We start from the raw sequence: 16,016 nt of genomic DNA, 5'->3' as shown, positions 1-16,016 counted from the left end.
CCTCCTCTGTGAGGTGCGTGTGTGCAATAACTACAATCCACTATGCACTCCTTCTAAACAACGCAATTTTTTAAAACGTTGGCAAAGGGCAAAGTCTACTAAACTTAGTCATATCTGTTCATAACAGGTTCTAGTTTTGGGAACAGAAAACGTTATTCAGATCAAATGTTTAATCGATGAGAAAATGTGCAGAATGTCCCCAAAATTCAATTTCCTTCCATCTTCTCCCACTGCCGGCCACTGGGCTTCCTCTCACTACCATATTTGGTAGTGAGTGGAAACGACAAGCAGATGCTTCACATTTACACATCTGGTGAAATATCTCATTGTTCAATCTTGTGGCAGAACTGGTGCAGTGTGTCAGGTTGAGCTCTAGATCGAAACAGCAGGTAACAGCTCCCTCTTGTGGTCCCGGATAGTAACAGCATAGTTATACATATAATACTGTTGAAACATTAAATTTATGACTGAAAAATGACAGATTAAAACAAATTTAAGTGAAATTAAATATCAAATGAAACAAAATGAACTAGTTCAAAATACAATACATTTGAAATATACTCTATATAAAACAATAGACAAGAAAGAATCTCGGAGATCAAAAACAATACTAGAAGTGTTGGTTACAGACAGAGACACGTGAACTGAATGAATAGAGAATAATGATGGGTGAGGAAGTTAGAGGCATAAATATCATACCCCCACCCAAAATGCTAAATGCCCCTGTTATTGTAATGGGGAGAGGTTGGAATGTCTTGGGGTATGATGTAACCTTTATTTAACTAGGCAAGTCAGCTAAGAACAAATTCTTATTTACAATGACGGCCTAGGAACAGTGGGTTAACTGCCTTGATCAGGGGCAGAATGATGGATTTGAACCTTGTCGGCTCGGGGATTTGATCTAGCAACCTTTCAGTTACTAGTCCAACACTCTAACCACTAGGATACCTGCCGCCCCTACCCTCTAACCACTAGGCTACCTGCCGCACCTACACTCTAACCACTAGGCTACCTGCCGCCCCTACACTCTAACCACTAGACTACCTGCCTCCTCTACACTCTAACCACTAGACTACCTGCCTCCTCTACACTCTAACCCCTAGGCTACCTACTGCCTCTACACTCTAACCGCTAGGCTACCTACCACCTCTACACTCTAACCACAAGGCTACCTGCCACCTCTACACTCTAACCACTAGGCTACCTGCCGCCCCTACACTCTAACCACAAGGCTACCTGCCGGTTGTTGTTCCTAGACGTTTGCACTTCACAGTAACAGCCCTTACAGTTGACCGGGGGCAGCTCTAGCAGGGCAGAAATTTTGAGGAACTGACTTGCTGAAAAGGTGGCATCCTATGACGTTGAAAGTCACTGAGCTCTTCAACAAGGCCATTCTACTGCCAATGCTTGTCTATGTTGATTTTAACATTTAATTACTCAGTGTACTCAGTATACTGTTGTACTCAGTGTACTCCGTATACTGTATACTCAGTGTACTGTATACTCAGTGTACTCCGTATACTGTATACTCAGTGTACTGTATACTCAGTGTACTCCGTATACTGTATACTCAGTGTACTGTATACTCAGTGTACTGTATACTCAGTGTACTGTATACTCAGTGTACTGTATACTCAGTGTACTCAGTGTACTGTATACTCAGTGTACTGTATACTCAGTGTACTCAGTGTACTGTATACTCAGTGTACTCAGTGTACTGTATACTCAGTGTACTCAGTGTACTGTATACTCAGTGTACTCAGTGTACTGTATACTCAGTGTACTCAGTGTACTGTATACTCAGTGTACTCAGTGTACTGTATACTCAGTGTACTCAGTGTACTGTATACTCAGTGTACTCAGTGTACTGTATACTCAGTGTACTCAGTGTACTGTATACTCAGTGTACTCAGTGTACTGTATACTCAGTGTACTGTATACGCAGTGTACTGTATACGCAGTGTACTGTATACGCAGTGTACTCAGTGTACTGTATACTCAGTGTACTGTATACGCAGTGTACTGTATACGCAGTGTACTCAGTGTACTGTATACTCAGTGTACTGTATACTCAGTGTACTCAGTATACTGTGGTACTCAGTGCATTAGGATTAGTATTTAGCCCCTTTGCTTTCGACATTGTGTTACAAAACTAAAATCCTTATTCTAAAATCCTCAGCTATCTACACACAATACCCCATAATGACAAAGAAAATACTTGTTTTTAGAAACATTTGCAAATGTATAAAAAAATGAAAATATCACATTTACATAAGTATTCAGACCCTTTACTCAGTACTTTGTTGAAGCACCGATTACAGCCTCAAGTCTTCTTGGGTATGACGTTACAAGCTTGACAGACCTGTATTTGGAGAGTTTCTCCCATTCTTCTCTGTAGATCCTCTCAAGCTCTGTCAGGTTGGATGGGGAGCGTCGCTGGACAGCTATTTTCAGGTCTCTACAGAGATGTTTGATCAGGTTCAAGTCCAGGATCTGGCTGGGCCACTCAGGGACATTCAGAGACTTGTCCAGAAGCCACTCCTACGTTGTCTTGGCTGTGTGCTTAGGGTCGTTATCCTGTTGGAAGGTGAACCTTCGCCCCAGTCTGAGGTCCTGAGCGCTCTGGAGAAGGTTGTCATAAAAATATTTCTGGTCTTTGCTCTGTTCATCTTTCCCTCGATCCTGACTAGTCTCCCAGTCCCTGACACTGAAAAACATCCCCACAGCATGATGCTGCCACCACCATGGTTCACCGTAGCGATGGTGCCAGGTTTCCTCCAGACGTGACACTTGGCATTCAGGCCAAAGAGTTCAATCTTGGTTTCGTCAGACCAGAGCATCTTGTTTCTCATGGTCTGAGAGTCTTTAGGTGCCTTTTGGCAAACTGTCATGTGCATTTTACTGAGGAGTGGCTTCCGTCTGGCCACTCTACCGTAAAGGCCTGATTGGTGGAGTGCTGCAGAGATGGTTGTCCTTCTGGAAGGTTCTCCCATCTCCACAAAGGAACTCTGGAGCTCTGTCAGAGTGACCATCGGGTTCTTGGTCACCTCCCTGACCAAGGCCCTTCTCCCCTGATTGCTCAGTTTGGCCAGGCAGCCAGCTCTTGGAAAAGTCTTGGTGGTTCCAAACTTCATCCATTTAAGAATGATGGAGGCCACTGTTTTCTTGTGGACCTTCAACACTGCAGAAATGTTTTGGTACCCTTCTCCAGATTATTGCCTCGACGCAATCCTGTCTCTGTGCTCTAGCGACAATTCCTTTGACCTCATGGCTTGGTTTTTGGTCTGACATGCACTGTCAACTACGGAACCTTATATAGACAGGTGTGTGTCTTTCCAAATCATGTCCAATCAATTGAATTTACCACAGGTGGACCCCAATCAAGTTATAGAAACATCAAGGATGACCAATTGAGACAGGATGCACCCTGAGCTCAATTTCGAGTCTCATAGTAAAACTCTGAATAATTATGTAAATAAGGTATTTGTTTAAATTTTATATACATTTGTAAAAATGTATAAAAAAACCTGTTTTCACTTGGTCATTATGGGTTATTGTGTGTAGAATGATGAGAAAAACATTTTATTGAATCCATTTTAGAATAAGGCTGTAACGTAACACAATGTGGAAAAGGGGTCTGAATGCTTTCCGAAAGCACTGTATAGTGTAAGTGAATTTATCCCAATACTTTTGGGAACAATGTAGAAATAGTGCTGTACTGTCTAAACGGTTCACCCTCAAATTAAAATCAAATTACAGTCTGCACTTTAACCTCAGTCATTGTATCATTTCAAATCCAAAGTGCTGAAGTACAGAGCCAAATCAAATAAACATGTGTCTCAATACTCTTGGAGCTCATTGTAGTACTGTAGTTCTCCACTAGAGGTCGACCGATTAATCGGAATGGCCGATTAATTAGGCCGATTTCAAGTTTTCATAACAATCGGAAATCTGTATTTTTGGACACCGATTTGGCCAATTATTATAATATATTTTTTTTACACCTTTATTTAATCTTTATTCAACTAGGCAAGTCAGTTAAGAACACATTCTTATTTTCAATGATGGCTTAGGAACAGTGGGTTAACTGCCTCGTTCAGGGGCAGAACGACAGAGTTTTACCTTGTCAGCTCGGGGATTCAATCTTGCAACCTTACGGTTAACTAGTCCAACGCTCTAACCACCTACTTTACATTGCACTCCACGAGGAGCCTGCCTGTTACGCGAATGCAGTAAGCTAAGGTAAGTTGCTAGCTAGCATTAAACTTATCTTATAAAAAACAATCATAATCACTAGTTAACTACACATGGTTGATGTTACTAGTTTATCTAGCGTGGCCTGCGTTGCATATAATCTGGCTGAGCATACAAGCATACAAGTATCTAAGTATCTGACTGAGCAGCAGCAGGCTCGTAAGCATTCATTCAAACAGCACTTTTGTGCGTTTTGCCAGCAGCTTTTCGTTGTGCGTCAAGCATTGAGCTGTTTATGACTTCAAGCCTATCAACTCCCGAGATTAGGCCGGTGTAACCGAAGTGACATGGCTACCTAGTTAGCGGGGTGCGCGCTAATAGCGTTTCAAACATCACTGCTCTGAGACTTGGAGTAGTTGTTCCCCTTGCTCTGCATGGGTAACGCTGCTTTGACGGTAGCTGTTGTCGTTGCGTTCCTGGTTCAAGCCCAGGGAGGAGCGAGGAGAGGGACGGAAGCTATACTGTTACACTGGCAATACTAAAGTGCATATAAGAACATCCAATAGTCAAAGTTATATGAAATACAAATGGTATAGAGTAAAATAGTCCTATAATTCCTATAATAACTACAACCTAAAACTTCTTACCTGGGAATATTGAAGACTCATGTTAAAAGGAACCACCAGCTTTCATTTGTTCTCATGTTCTGAGCAAGGAACTGAAACGTTAGCTTTCTTACATGGCACATATTGCACTTTTACTTTCTTCTCCAACGCTGTGTTTTTGCATTATTTAAACCAAATTGAACATGTTTCATTATTTATTTGAGGCTAAATTGATTTTATTGATGTATTATATTAAGTTAAAATAAGTGTTCATTCAGTATTGTTGTAATTGTCATTATTATAAATAAATACTTTTTTTTTTTTAAATCAGGCGATTTCGGTATCGGCTTTTTTGGTCCTCCAATTATCGGTATCGAAAATCATAAATCGGTCTACCTCTATTCTCCACGTCCATGTAGAAGGTAGGAGAAGACATCTCCGGTATTACTAAAGCTGTTAGAGCAGTAGACAGAGACAGGACTATACGTACCAACATGGTTCTCCACATCATTGATGTAGAAGGTAGGAGCGGGCATGGACATCCCTAGACCGTCCTTCTTCAGAACCAGGATTGGCTCGTTAAAACCAACCTCTTCCAGGTAGTCCATCGTCAACTGACTGCCGTTCAGCTTCACCACAATGTCCTCAGAGCTGTAAGACATAGATTACAGAGCCTTCAGAAAGTATTCATACCCCTTGTCCTCAGAGCTGAGGACTTATAACAGTCAAATCACATCATATTGTATTCGTCACCTGCTTCGTTAATAACGGGTGTAGACTAACAGTGAAATGCTTATTTACGGGCCCTTCCCAACATTACAGCGAGAACATAGAGAAATAATAGATAAACAATAAATATTTAAAATGGGCGACAAGTTTAAGTATCAGTTTGCAATATAAATATTTTTTAATTTGAGTTAATAAAGACGCATAGAAACTTGGTCTCTTTTTTGTTTTCTTGAGTAAGGCAACTCCAAAATGCAGCCTAGCTCACTCAGTGTTTTCTGTGGTGGTGGGGCAAGCCAGCAGAAAATACAGAGCATTGCGCCGTGATTGGCTCAGTGTTCTGTCACTCATGGGGACACTATGTCACCGCCAAATCTAAGAGTAGAGCTCGAAAATTCAAGCCCTTTGGGTGCTGCCATAGAGTTACATTAGAAGTGCCCATCCAAGAAGGCTCAAGGTCATTGGTCACAGATAAAATGACATCAAATCACGTTTTATCTACAGTTGCTTTGGTTGTCAACATCATTATTTAGAAATCTTAGTCGACAATCTACTGGCAAATTCCTTTTTAATCCATGTTATATGAAGAGAAATAATGGAGAGAAACGATAGATAAAACGTACCGGTGCTCATCGGCCATTCGGCATAAACATTACACAACAAGTTGGAAATCGCGAATTAAACAATGAATTTGGAAGGAATCAGTGGCTAACTGCAAGCATTGTAAAGCAATCACTATCCTGCTATTCAGTGGAGTGGAGTGGGTGTGTGGTCCAAGTCTGGGTTTAAGGGTCTCTTTTCCAGGCTTAAAATGATAAACATTCAACATTGGCCATGCTGTCAATCCAGCATGATTTCTGCAGCTTTCAAAACAACTGGAAACGCAGAACAGGGAAATCTGATTTCAGTGAGTTCAAGACAACTGGGAACTCAGAAGAAAACTGGTCATCCAACTCATAATTGTCAGTTGGGAACTCGAGGCCTCTTTCTAGAGCTCCGACCTGAAGATCACTGACGTCGTCATGATTCAACCTTGTTTTTTCCGAGTTCCCAGTTGTCTTGAAAGCACCATAAATCCAGAGAATGAAAGACCTTGATGACAAGTGAGCACAGCAAAACAAGATGAGTCCAAAAAAGGTATTGTATGCTGTTGCATAAATGATGTAATATGACAGGGAGATATGTATACTGTAGCTAAGAAAGTAATACTAAGTGTATGTTGTGTAGTAAACTGTTAGTAGCCCACCCTAATCATTTGGTCCCGTTTCACCTCCTAATTTTGCATAGTGTTCTAACTTGGTGATGCACATGTAGCCTTTAACCTGTTTTAGAGAAATGTAACATTTGAATATTGTAAGAGCTTTCATTGTTTGCTTTTATGCCCCCTTTATTTATCCTACGGTTCTGACTTGGTGTACAGGGAGAAAACTGTAAGAAGGGCCCATGTTCTGATTTCTGTCGCTGTACATTTCAAAAGTGTCAAACAAATAGTTATATTGACTACGTTCGTCCTAGCTCGCTCATTAATGTCTTAATCGAAATTACCGATTGCCTCTTATCCACTTGTCGTCCATCTATGGCACATTTTGTACCACATTTGTTTAATCAAGTCAGCCATATCAGCTACGTTTTATTTTTTAAAGGCGGTTAATGAGGCTGAATGAACAGTTTCGCTGCCAGACAAGGATCCGCTCATAGCCAGGTGGTGTATCAGTGGTACTGTGTTAGGACAGCTTTATGTAGGCCCTAACATTGTGACGGCTCCGCTGATAGCCAGGTGTATCAGTGGTACTGTGTTAGGACAGCTTTATGTAGAACCTAACATTGTGACGGCTCCGCTGATAGCCAGGTGTATCAGTGGTACTGTGTTAGGACAGCTTTATGTAGGCCCTAACATTGTGACGGCTCCTCTGATAGCCAGGTGTATCAGTGGTACTGTGTTAGGACAGCTTTATGTAGGCCCTAACATTGTGACGGCTCCGCTGATAGCCAGGTGTATCAGTGGTACTGTGTTAGGACAGCTTTATGTAGGCCCTAACATTGTGACGGCTCCTCTGATAGCCAGGTGTATCAGTGGTACTGTGTTAGGACAGCTTTATGTAGGCCCTAACATTGTGACGGCTCCTCTGATAGCCAGGTGTATCAGTGGTACTGTGTTAGGACAGCTTTATGTAGGCCCTAACATTGTGACGGCTCCGCTGATAGCCAGGTGTATCAGTGGTACTGTGTTAGGACAGCTTTATGTAGGCCCTAACATTGTGACGGCTCCGCTGATAGCCAGGTGTATCAGTGGTACTGTGTTAGGACAGCTTTATGTAGGCCCTAACATTGTGACGGCTCCTCTGATAGCCAGGTGTATCAGTGGTACTGTGTTAGGACAGCTTTATGTAGGCCCTAACATTGTGACGGCTCCTCTGATAGCCAGGTGTATCAGTGGTACTGTGTTAGGACAGCTTTATGTAGGCCCTAACATTGTGACGGCTCCGCTGATAGCCAGGTGTATCAGTGGTACTGTGTTAGGACAGCTTTATGTAGGCCCTAACATTGTGACGGCTCCGCTGATAGCCAGGTGTATCAGTGGTACTGTGTTAGGACAGCTTTATGTAGGCCCCAACAGTGTGACGGCACCGTTTGTCACCGTTATAGTGCAATTCATGTATTGTTTAGTGTTGTGGGTTTGCTGACATGCATCAAAAAAAAATGCCTTTAATTTGCCCAAACCAAGATATACATTCTAAAATCACCACTGCACCCATCTACAATGACCACACTAGAACAACAAGTCCTGTTCAATCAGCCACTGTTGAGACCGGCCGACTGAGATGTATTAGTACAGCCTGATGATCCTCTCTGAGATGTCTGATTATCCTGTCTGAGATGTATTAGTACAGCCTGATTATCGTGTCTGAGATGTATTAGTACAGCCTGATTATCCTGTCTGAGATGTATTAGTACAGCCTGATTATCGTGTCTGAGATGTATTAGTACAGCCTGATTATCGTGTCTGAGATGTATAAGTACAGCCTGATTATCCTGTCTGAGATGTATTAGTACAGCCTGATTATCCTGTCTGAGATGTATTAGTACAGCCTGATTATCCTGTCTGAGATGTATTAGTACAGCCTGATGATCCTGTCTGAGATGTATTAGTACAGCCTGATGATCCTGTCTGAGATGTACTAGTACAGCCTGATTATCCTGTCTGAGATGTATTAGAACAGCCTGATTATCCTGTCTGAGATGCATTAGTACAGCCTGATTATCCTGTCTGACATGTCTGATTATCCTGTCTGAGATGTATTTGTACAGCCTGATTATCCCGTCTGAGATGTATTAGTACAGCCTGATTATCCTGTCTGAGATGTATAAGTACAGCCTGATTATCCTGTCTGAGATGTATTAGTACAGCCTGATGATCCTGTCTGACATGTATTAGTACAGCCTGATGATCCTGTCTGAGATGTACTAGTACAGCCTGATTATCCTGTCTGAGATGTATTAGAACAGCCTGATTATCCTGTCTGAGATGCATTAGTACAGCCTGATTATCCTGTCTGAGATGTCTGATTATCCTGTCTGAGATGGATTTGTACAGCCTGATTATCCCGTCTGAGATGTATTAGTACAGCCTGATTATCCTGTCTGAGATGTATTAGTACAGCCTGATTATCCTGTCTGAGATGTCTGATGATCCTGTCTGAGATGTATTAGTACAGCCTGATTATCCTGTCTGAGATGTATTAGTACAGCCTGATGATCCTGTCTGACATGTATTAGTACAACCTGATTATCCTGTCTGAGATGTATTAGTACAGCCTGATTATCCTGTCTGAGATGTCTGATGATCCTGTCTGAGATGTATTAGTACAGCCTGATTATCCTGTCTGAGATGTATTAGTACAGCCTGATGATCCTGTCTGAGATGTATTAGTACAGCCTGATTATCCTGTCTGAGATGTATTAGTACAGTCTGATGATCCTGTCAGATGTATTAGTAAACACACACAGTTGTTTACCTGGGGAAGGTGCGACTGCGTAGCTCCTTGATGAACACCTGACTGCCGTTCTGAACAGCTTTGATGTCTCCTCTCTGTCCCGTGTCGTGTTTATTCCTTTTCTTGTTTTTCACTAAAATAAAACAGAAATATTAACACACAAACACCACCATTAGGAACAACAACAAAATATATGTACTGTGTACATGAGTCACGAATGAAACAATATCATAATCAGGGTCCTATTGAATAGACACCACAGGGTTAGGGTCCTATTGACTAGACACCACAGGGTTAGGGTCCTATTGACTAGACACCACAGGGTTAGGGTCCTATTGAATAGACACCACAGGGTTAGGGTCCTATTGACCAGACACCACAGGGTTAGGGTCCTATTGACTAGACACCACAGGGTTAGGGTCCTATCGACTAGACACCACAGGGTTAGGGTCCTATCGAATAGACACCACAGGGTTAGGGTCCTATTGACTAGACACCACAGGGTTAGGGTCCTATTGACTAGATACCACAGGGTTAGGGTCCTATTGACTAGACACCACAGGGTTACTAAATATCATCATCAGGGTCCTATTGACTAGAGACCACAGGGTTAGGGTCCTATTGACTAGACACCACAGGGTTACTAAATAACATCATCAGGGTCCTATTGACTAGACACCACAGGGTTACGGTCCTATTGAATAGACACCACAGGGTTAGGGTCCTATTGACTAGACACTACAGGGTTAGGGTCCTATTGACTAGACACCACAGGGTTAGGGTCCTATTGACTAGACACCACAGGGTTAGGGTCCTATTGACTAGACACCACAGGGTTACTAAATAACATCATCAGGGTCCTATTGAATAGACACCACAGGATTAGGGTCCTATTGACTAGACACCACAGGGTTAGAGTCCTATTGACTAGACACCACAGGGTTAGAGTCCTATTGACTAGACACCACAGGGTTAGGGTCCTAACTAAATAACATCATCAGGGTCCTATTGACTAGACACCACAGGGTTAGGGTCCTATTGACTAGACACCACAGGGTTAGGGTCCTATTGACTAGACACCACAGGGTTACTAAATAACATCATCAGGGTCCTATTGACTAGACACCACAGGGTTAGGGTCCTATTGACTAGACACCACAGGGTTACTAAATAACATCATCAGGGTCCTATTGACTAGACACCACAGGGTTAGGGTCCTATTGACTAGACACCACAGGGTTAGGGTCCTATTGACTAGACACCACAGGGTTACTAAATAACATCATCAGGGTCCTATTGACTAGACACCACAGGGTTAGGGTCCTATTGACTAGACACCACAGGGTTACTAAATAACATCATCAGGGTCCTATTGACTAGACACCACAGGGTTACGGTCCTATTGAATAGACACCACAGGGTTAGGGTCCTATTGAATAGACACCACAGGGTTAGGGTCCTATTGAATAGACACCACAGGGTTAGGGTCCTATTGACTAGACACTACAGGGTTAGGGTCCTATTGACTAGACACCACAGGGTTAGGGTCCTATTGACTAGATACCACAGGGTTAGGGTCCTATTGACTAGACACCACAGGATTAGGGTCCTATTGACTAGACACCACAGGGTTAGGGTCCTATTGAATAGACACCACAGGGTTAGAGTCCTATTGACTAGACACCACAGGGTTAGGGTCCTATTGACTAGACACCACAGGGTTAGGGTCCTATTGACTAGACACCACAGGGTTACTAAATAACATCATCAGGGTCCTATTGACTAGACACCACAGGGTTAGGGTCCTATTGACTAGACACCACAGGGTTACTAAATAACATCATCAGGGTCCTATTGACTAGACACCACAGGGTTAGGGTCCTATTGACTAGACACCACAGGGTTAGGGTCCTATTGACTAGACACCACAGGGTTACTAAATAACATCATCAGGGTCCTATTGACTAGACACCACAGGGTTAGGGTCCTATTGACTAGACACCACAGGGTTAGGGTCCTATTGAATAGACACCACAGGGTTAGGGTCCTATTGACTAGACACCACAGGGTTAGGGTCCTATTGACTAGACACCACAGGGTTACTAAATAACATCATCAGGGTCCTATTGACTAGACACCACAGGGTTAGGGTCCTATTGACTAGACACCACAGGGCTAGGGTCCTATTGAATAGACACCACAGGGCTAGGGTCCTATTGAATACACACCACAGGGTTAGGGTCCTATTGACTAGACACCACAGGGTTAGGGTCCTATTGACTAGACACCACAGGGTTAGGGTCCTATTGACTAGACACCACAGGGTTAGGGTCCTATTGACTAGACACCACAGGGTTAGGGTCCTATTGACTAGACACCACAGGGTTAGGGTCCTATTGACTAGACACCACAGGGTTAGGGTCCTATTGACTAGACACCCCAGGGTTAGGGTCCTATTGACTAGACACCCCAGGGTTAGGGTCCTACTGACTAGACACCACAGGGTTAGGGTCCTACTGACTAGACACCACAGGGTTAGGATCCTATTGACTAGACACCACAGGGTTACTAAATAACATCATCAGGGTCCTATTGACTAGACACCACAGGGTTAGGGTCCTATTGAATAGACACCACAGGTTTAGGGTCCTATTGAATACACACCACAGGGTTAGGGTCCTATTGACTAGACACCACAGGGTTAGGGTCCTATTGACTAGACACCACAGGGTTAGGGTCCTATTGACTAGACACCACAGGGTTAGGGTCCTATTGACTAGACACCACAGGGTTACTAAATAACATCATCAGGGTCCTATTGACTAGACACCACAGGGTTAGGGTCCTATTGACTAGACACCACATGGTTAGGGTCCTACTGACTAGACACCACAGGGTTAGGGTCCTATTGACTAGACACCACAGGGTTACTAAATAACATCATCAGGGTCCTATTGACTAGACACCACAGGGTTAGGGTCCTATTGACTAGACACCACAGGGTCAGGGTCCTATTGACTAGACACCACAGGGTTAGGGTCCTATTGACTAGACACCACAGGGTTAGGGTCCTATTGACTAGACACCACAGGGTTAGGGTCCTATTGACTAGACACCACAGGGTTAGGGTCCTATTGACTAGACACCACAGGGTTACTAAATAACATCATCAGGGTCCTATTGACTAGACACCACAGGGTTAGGGTCCTATTGACTAGACACCCCAGGGTTAGGGTCCTATTGACTAGACACCACAGGGTTAGGGTCCTACTGACTAGACACCACAGGGTTAGGGTCCTATTGACTAGACACCACAGGGTTACTAAATAACATCATCGGGGTCCTATTGACTAGACACCACAGGGTTAGGGTCCTATTGACTAGACACCACAGGGTTAGGGTCCTATTGAATAGACACCACAGGTTTAGGGTCCTATTGAATACACACCACAGGGTTAGGGTCCTATTGACTAGACACCACAGGGTTAGGGTCCTATTGACTAGACACCACAGGGTTAGGGTCCTATTGACTAGACACCACAGGGTTAGGGTCCTATTGACTAGACACCACAGGGTTAGGGTCCTATTGACTAGACACCACAGGGTTAGGGTGCTATTGACTAGACACCACAGGGTTAGGGTCCTATTGACTAGACACCACAGGGTTAGGGTCCTATTGACTAGACACCACAGGGTTAGGGTCCTATTGACTAGACACCACAGGGTTAGGGTCCTACTGACTAGACACCACAGGGTTAGGGTCCTATTGACTAGACACCACAGGGTTACTAAATAACATCATCAGGGTCCTATTGACTAGACACCACAGGGTTAGGGTCCTATTGACTAGACACCACAGGGTCAGGGTCCTATTGACTAGACACCACAGGGTTAGGGTCCTATTGACTAGACACCACAGGGTTAGGGTCCTATTGACTAGACACCACAGGGTTAGGGTCCTATTGACTAGACACCACAGGGTTAGGGTCCTATTGACTAGACACCACAGGGTTACTAAATAACATCATCAGGGTCCTATTGACTAGACACCACAGGGTTAGGGTCCTATTGACTAGACACCCCAGGGTTAGGGTCCTATTGACTAGACACCACAGGGTTAGGGTCCTATTGACTAGACACCACAGGGTTAGGGTCCTATTGACTAGACACCACAGGGTTACTAAATAACATCATCAGGGTCCTATTGACTAGACACCACAGGGTTAGGGTGCTATTGACTAGACACCACAGGGTTAGGGTCCTATTGACTAGACACCACAGGGTTAGGGTCCTATTGACTAGACACCACAGGGTTAGGGTCCTATTGACTAGACACCCCAGGGTTAGGGTCCTATTGACTAGACACCCCAGGGTTAGGGTCCTATTGACTAGACACCACAGGGTTAGGGTCCTACTGACTAGACACCACAGGGTTAGGGTCCTATTGACTAGACACCACAGGGTTACTAAATAACATCATCAGGGTCCTATTGACTAGACACCACAGGGTTAGGGTCCTATTGACTAGACACCACAGGGTTAGGGTCCTATTGAATAGATACCACAGGTTTAGGGTCCTATTGAATACACACCACATGGTTAGCGTCCTATTGACTAGACACCACAGGGTTAGGGTCCTATTGACTAGACACCACAGGGTTAGGGTCCTATTGACTAGACACCACAGGGTTAGGGTCCTATTGACTAGACACCACAGGGTTAGGGTCCTATTGAATAGACACCACAGGTTTAGGGTCCTATTGACTAGACACCACAGGGTTAGGGTCCTATTGACCAGACACCACAGGGTTAGGGTCCTATTGACCAGACACCACAGGGTTAGGGTCCTATTGAATAGACACCACGGGGTTAGGGTCCTATTGAATAGACACCACAGGGTTAGGGTCCTAACTAAATAACATCATCAGGGTCCTATTGACTAGACACCACAGGGTCCTATTGACTAGACACCACAGGGTTAGGGCCAAGAAACTCTTGTCTTATTGGCTACGGTGTGCACTAATTAATGAAACCCTGTGTAGGGTCAGCCTGGAGGACTGTAGGTATGACAGGACTAGAGTAGGTATGACCGAGAGATCCTACTGACTGGTCCTACTGACTAGACACCACAGGGTTAGGGTCCTATTGACTAGACACCACAGGGTTACTAAATAACATCATCAGGGTCCTATTGACTAGACACCACAGGGTTAGGGTCCTATTGACTAGACACCACAGGGTTAGGGTCCTATTGAATAGATACCACAGGTTTAGGGTCCTATTGAATACACACCACATGGTTAGCGTCCTATTGACTAGACACCACAGGGTTAGGGTCCTATTGACTAGACACCACAGGGTTAGGGTCCTATTGACTAGACACCACAGGGTTAGGGTCCTATTGACTAGACACCACAGGGTTAGGGTCCTATTGACTAGACACCACAGGGTTAGGGTCCTATTGACTAGACACCACAGGGTTAGGGTCCTATTGACTAGACACCACAGGGTTAGGGTCCTATTGAATAGACACCACAGGTTTAGGGTCCTATTGACTAGACACCACAGGGTTAGGGTCCTATTGACCAGACACCACAGGGTTAGGGTCCTATTGACCAGACACCACAGGGTTAGGGTCCTATTGAATAGACACCACGGGGTTAGGGTCCTATTGAATAGACACCACAGGGTTAGGGTCCTAACTAAATAACATCATCAGGGTCCTATTGACTAGACACCACAGGGTCCTATTGACTAGACACCACAGGGTTAGGGCCAAGAAACTCTTGTCTTATTGGCTACGGTGTGCACTAATTAATGAAACCCTGTGTAGGGTCAGCCTGGAGGACTGTAGGTATGACAGGACTAGAGTAGGTATGACCGAGAGAAGGACAGAAAGACCTACTGGTGGATTTTCCATCGGTCTTCTCACAGTTGGGACAGTGGTAGATGTCAATGTCTGGAGCCTCGTCCTCATCCACACCAACACAGCTGGAACACACAGAGAAATACGCTGGTTATATAACACAGCTGAAACACACAGAGAAATAGATTGGCTATATAACTTAACACAGCTGAAACAACAGACATAAATACATTGGCTTGCTCTTCAAGAAATGCTGGCGGCCATGACAGAAGCCAAACTTGAGTTGGCTTGGGGGTGTGGTTTGATGTGGGTGTTTCTTGGGTGTGTCCTTGCCACCACCAAGACACGCCCCTCTGTCAGAACCTTTCCGGCAGCAGTTTCGCCTCCCACTCAATCACAACAAACCAACCTCCGGCAGGCTCAGTTCAATAACTACAGGCAGATTTATGGTGAGATGTCGGAGGAAGCTTTGAATAGGTCAGTAGCCTACAGAGTAATATGAGAAGAACGCAATTGCTGAATTGATTGAGATATTGTAAACTCAGTGCTGTGCTAACTTTCACATGCAGGCCCATGTAGAATAAACCATTTGCATACAGGGCTTTCAGAAAGTATTCATACCCCTGGACT

General features: G+C 44.1%; 1 protein-coding gene across 1 annotated transcript in view; it reads right to left on the bottom strand.

Annotated features, from left to right (window-relative positions):
• Positions 1-15,511, bottom strand: part of LOC112238652 (lysine-specific demethylase phf2) — a gene marked incomplete at both ends in the record, with an annotated part of 98,303 nt that extends 82,792 nt beyond the window's left edge. The window contains 3 exon segments of the mRNA XM_042314206.1: positions 5,290-5,450; positions 9,542-9,653; positions 15,426-15,511. Of these exon segments, the coding sequence (XP_042170140.1) occupies positions 5,290-5,450; positions 9,542-9,653; positions 15,426-15,511 (359 nt within the window).
• Between the last annotated feature and the right edge of the window lie 505 nt (positions 15,512-16,016).

The sequence above is a fragment of the Oncorhynchus tshawytscha genome, unplaced genomic scaffold, assembly GCF_018296145.1.
Source record: "Oncorhynchus tshawytscha isolate Ot180627B unplaced genomic scaffold, Otsh_v2.0 Un_contig_2475_pilon_pilon, whole genome shotgun sequence".
In the NCBI taxonomy this organism is placed as follows: domain Eukaryota; kingdom Metazoa; phylum Chordata; class Actinopteri; order Salmoniformes; family Salmonidae; genus Oncorhynchus; species Oncorhynchus tshawytscha.
The sequence above is the reverse complement of the archived record's forward strand: the minus strand, read 5'-3'. Positions and strand labels throughout refer to the sequence as shown.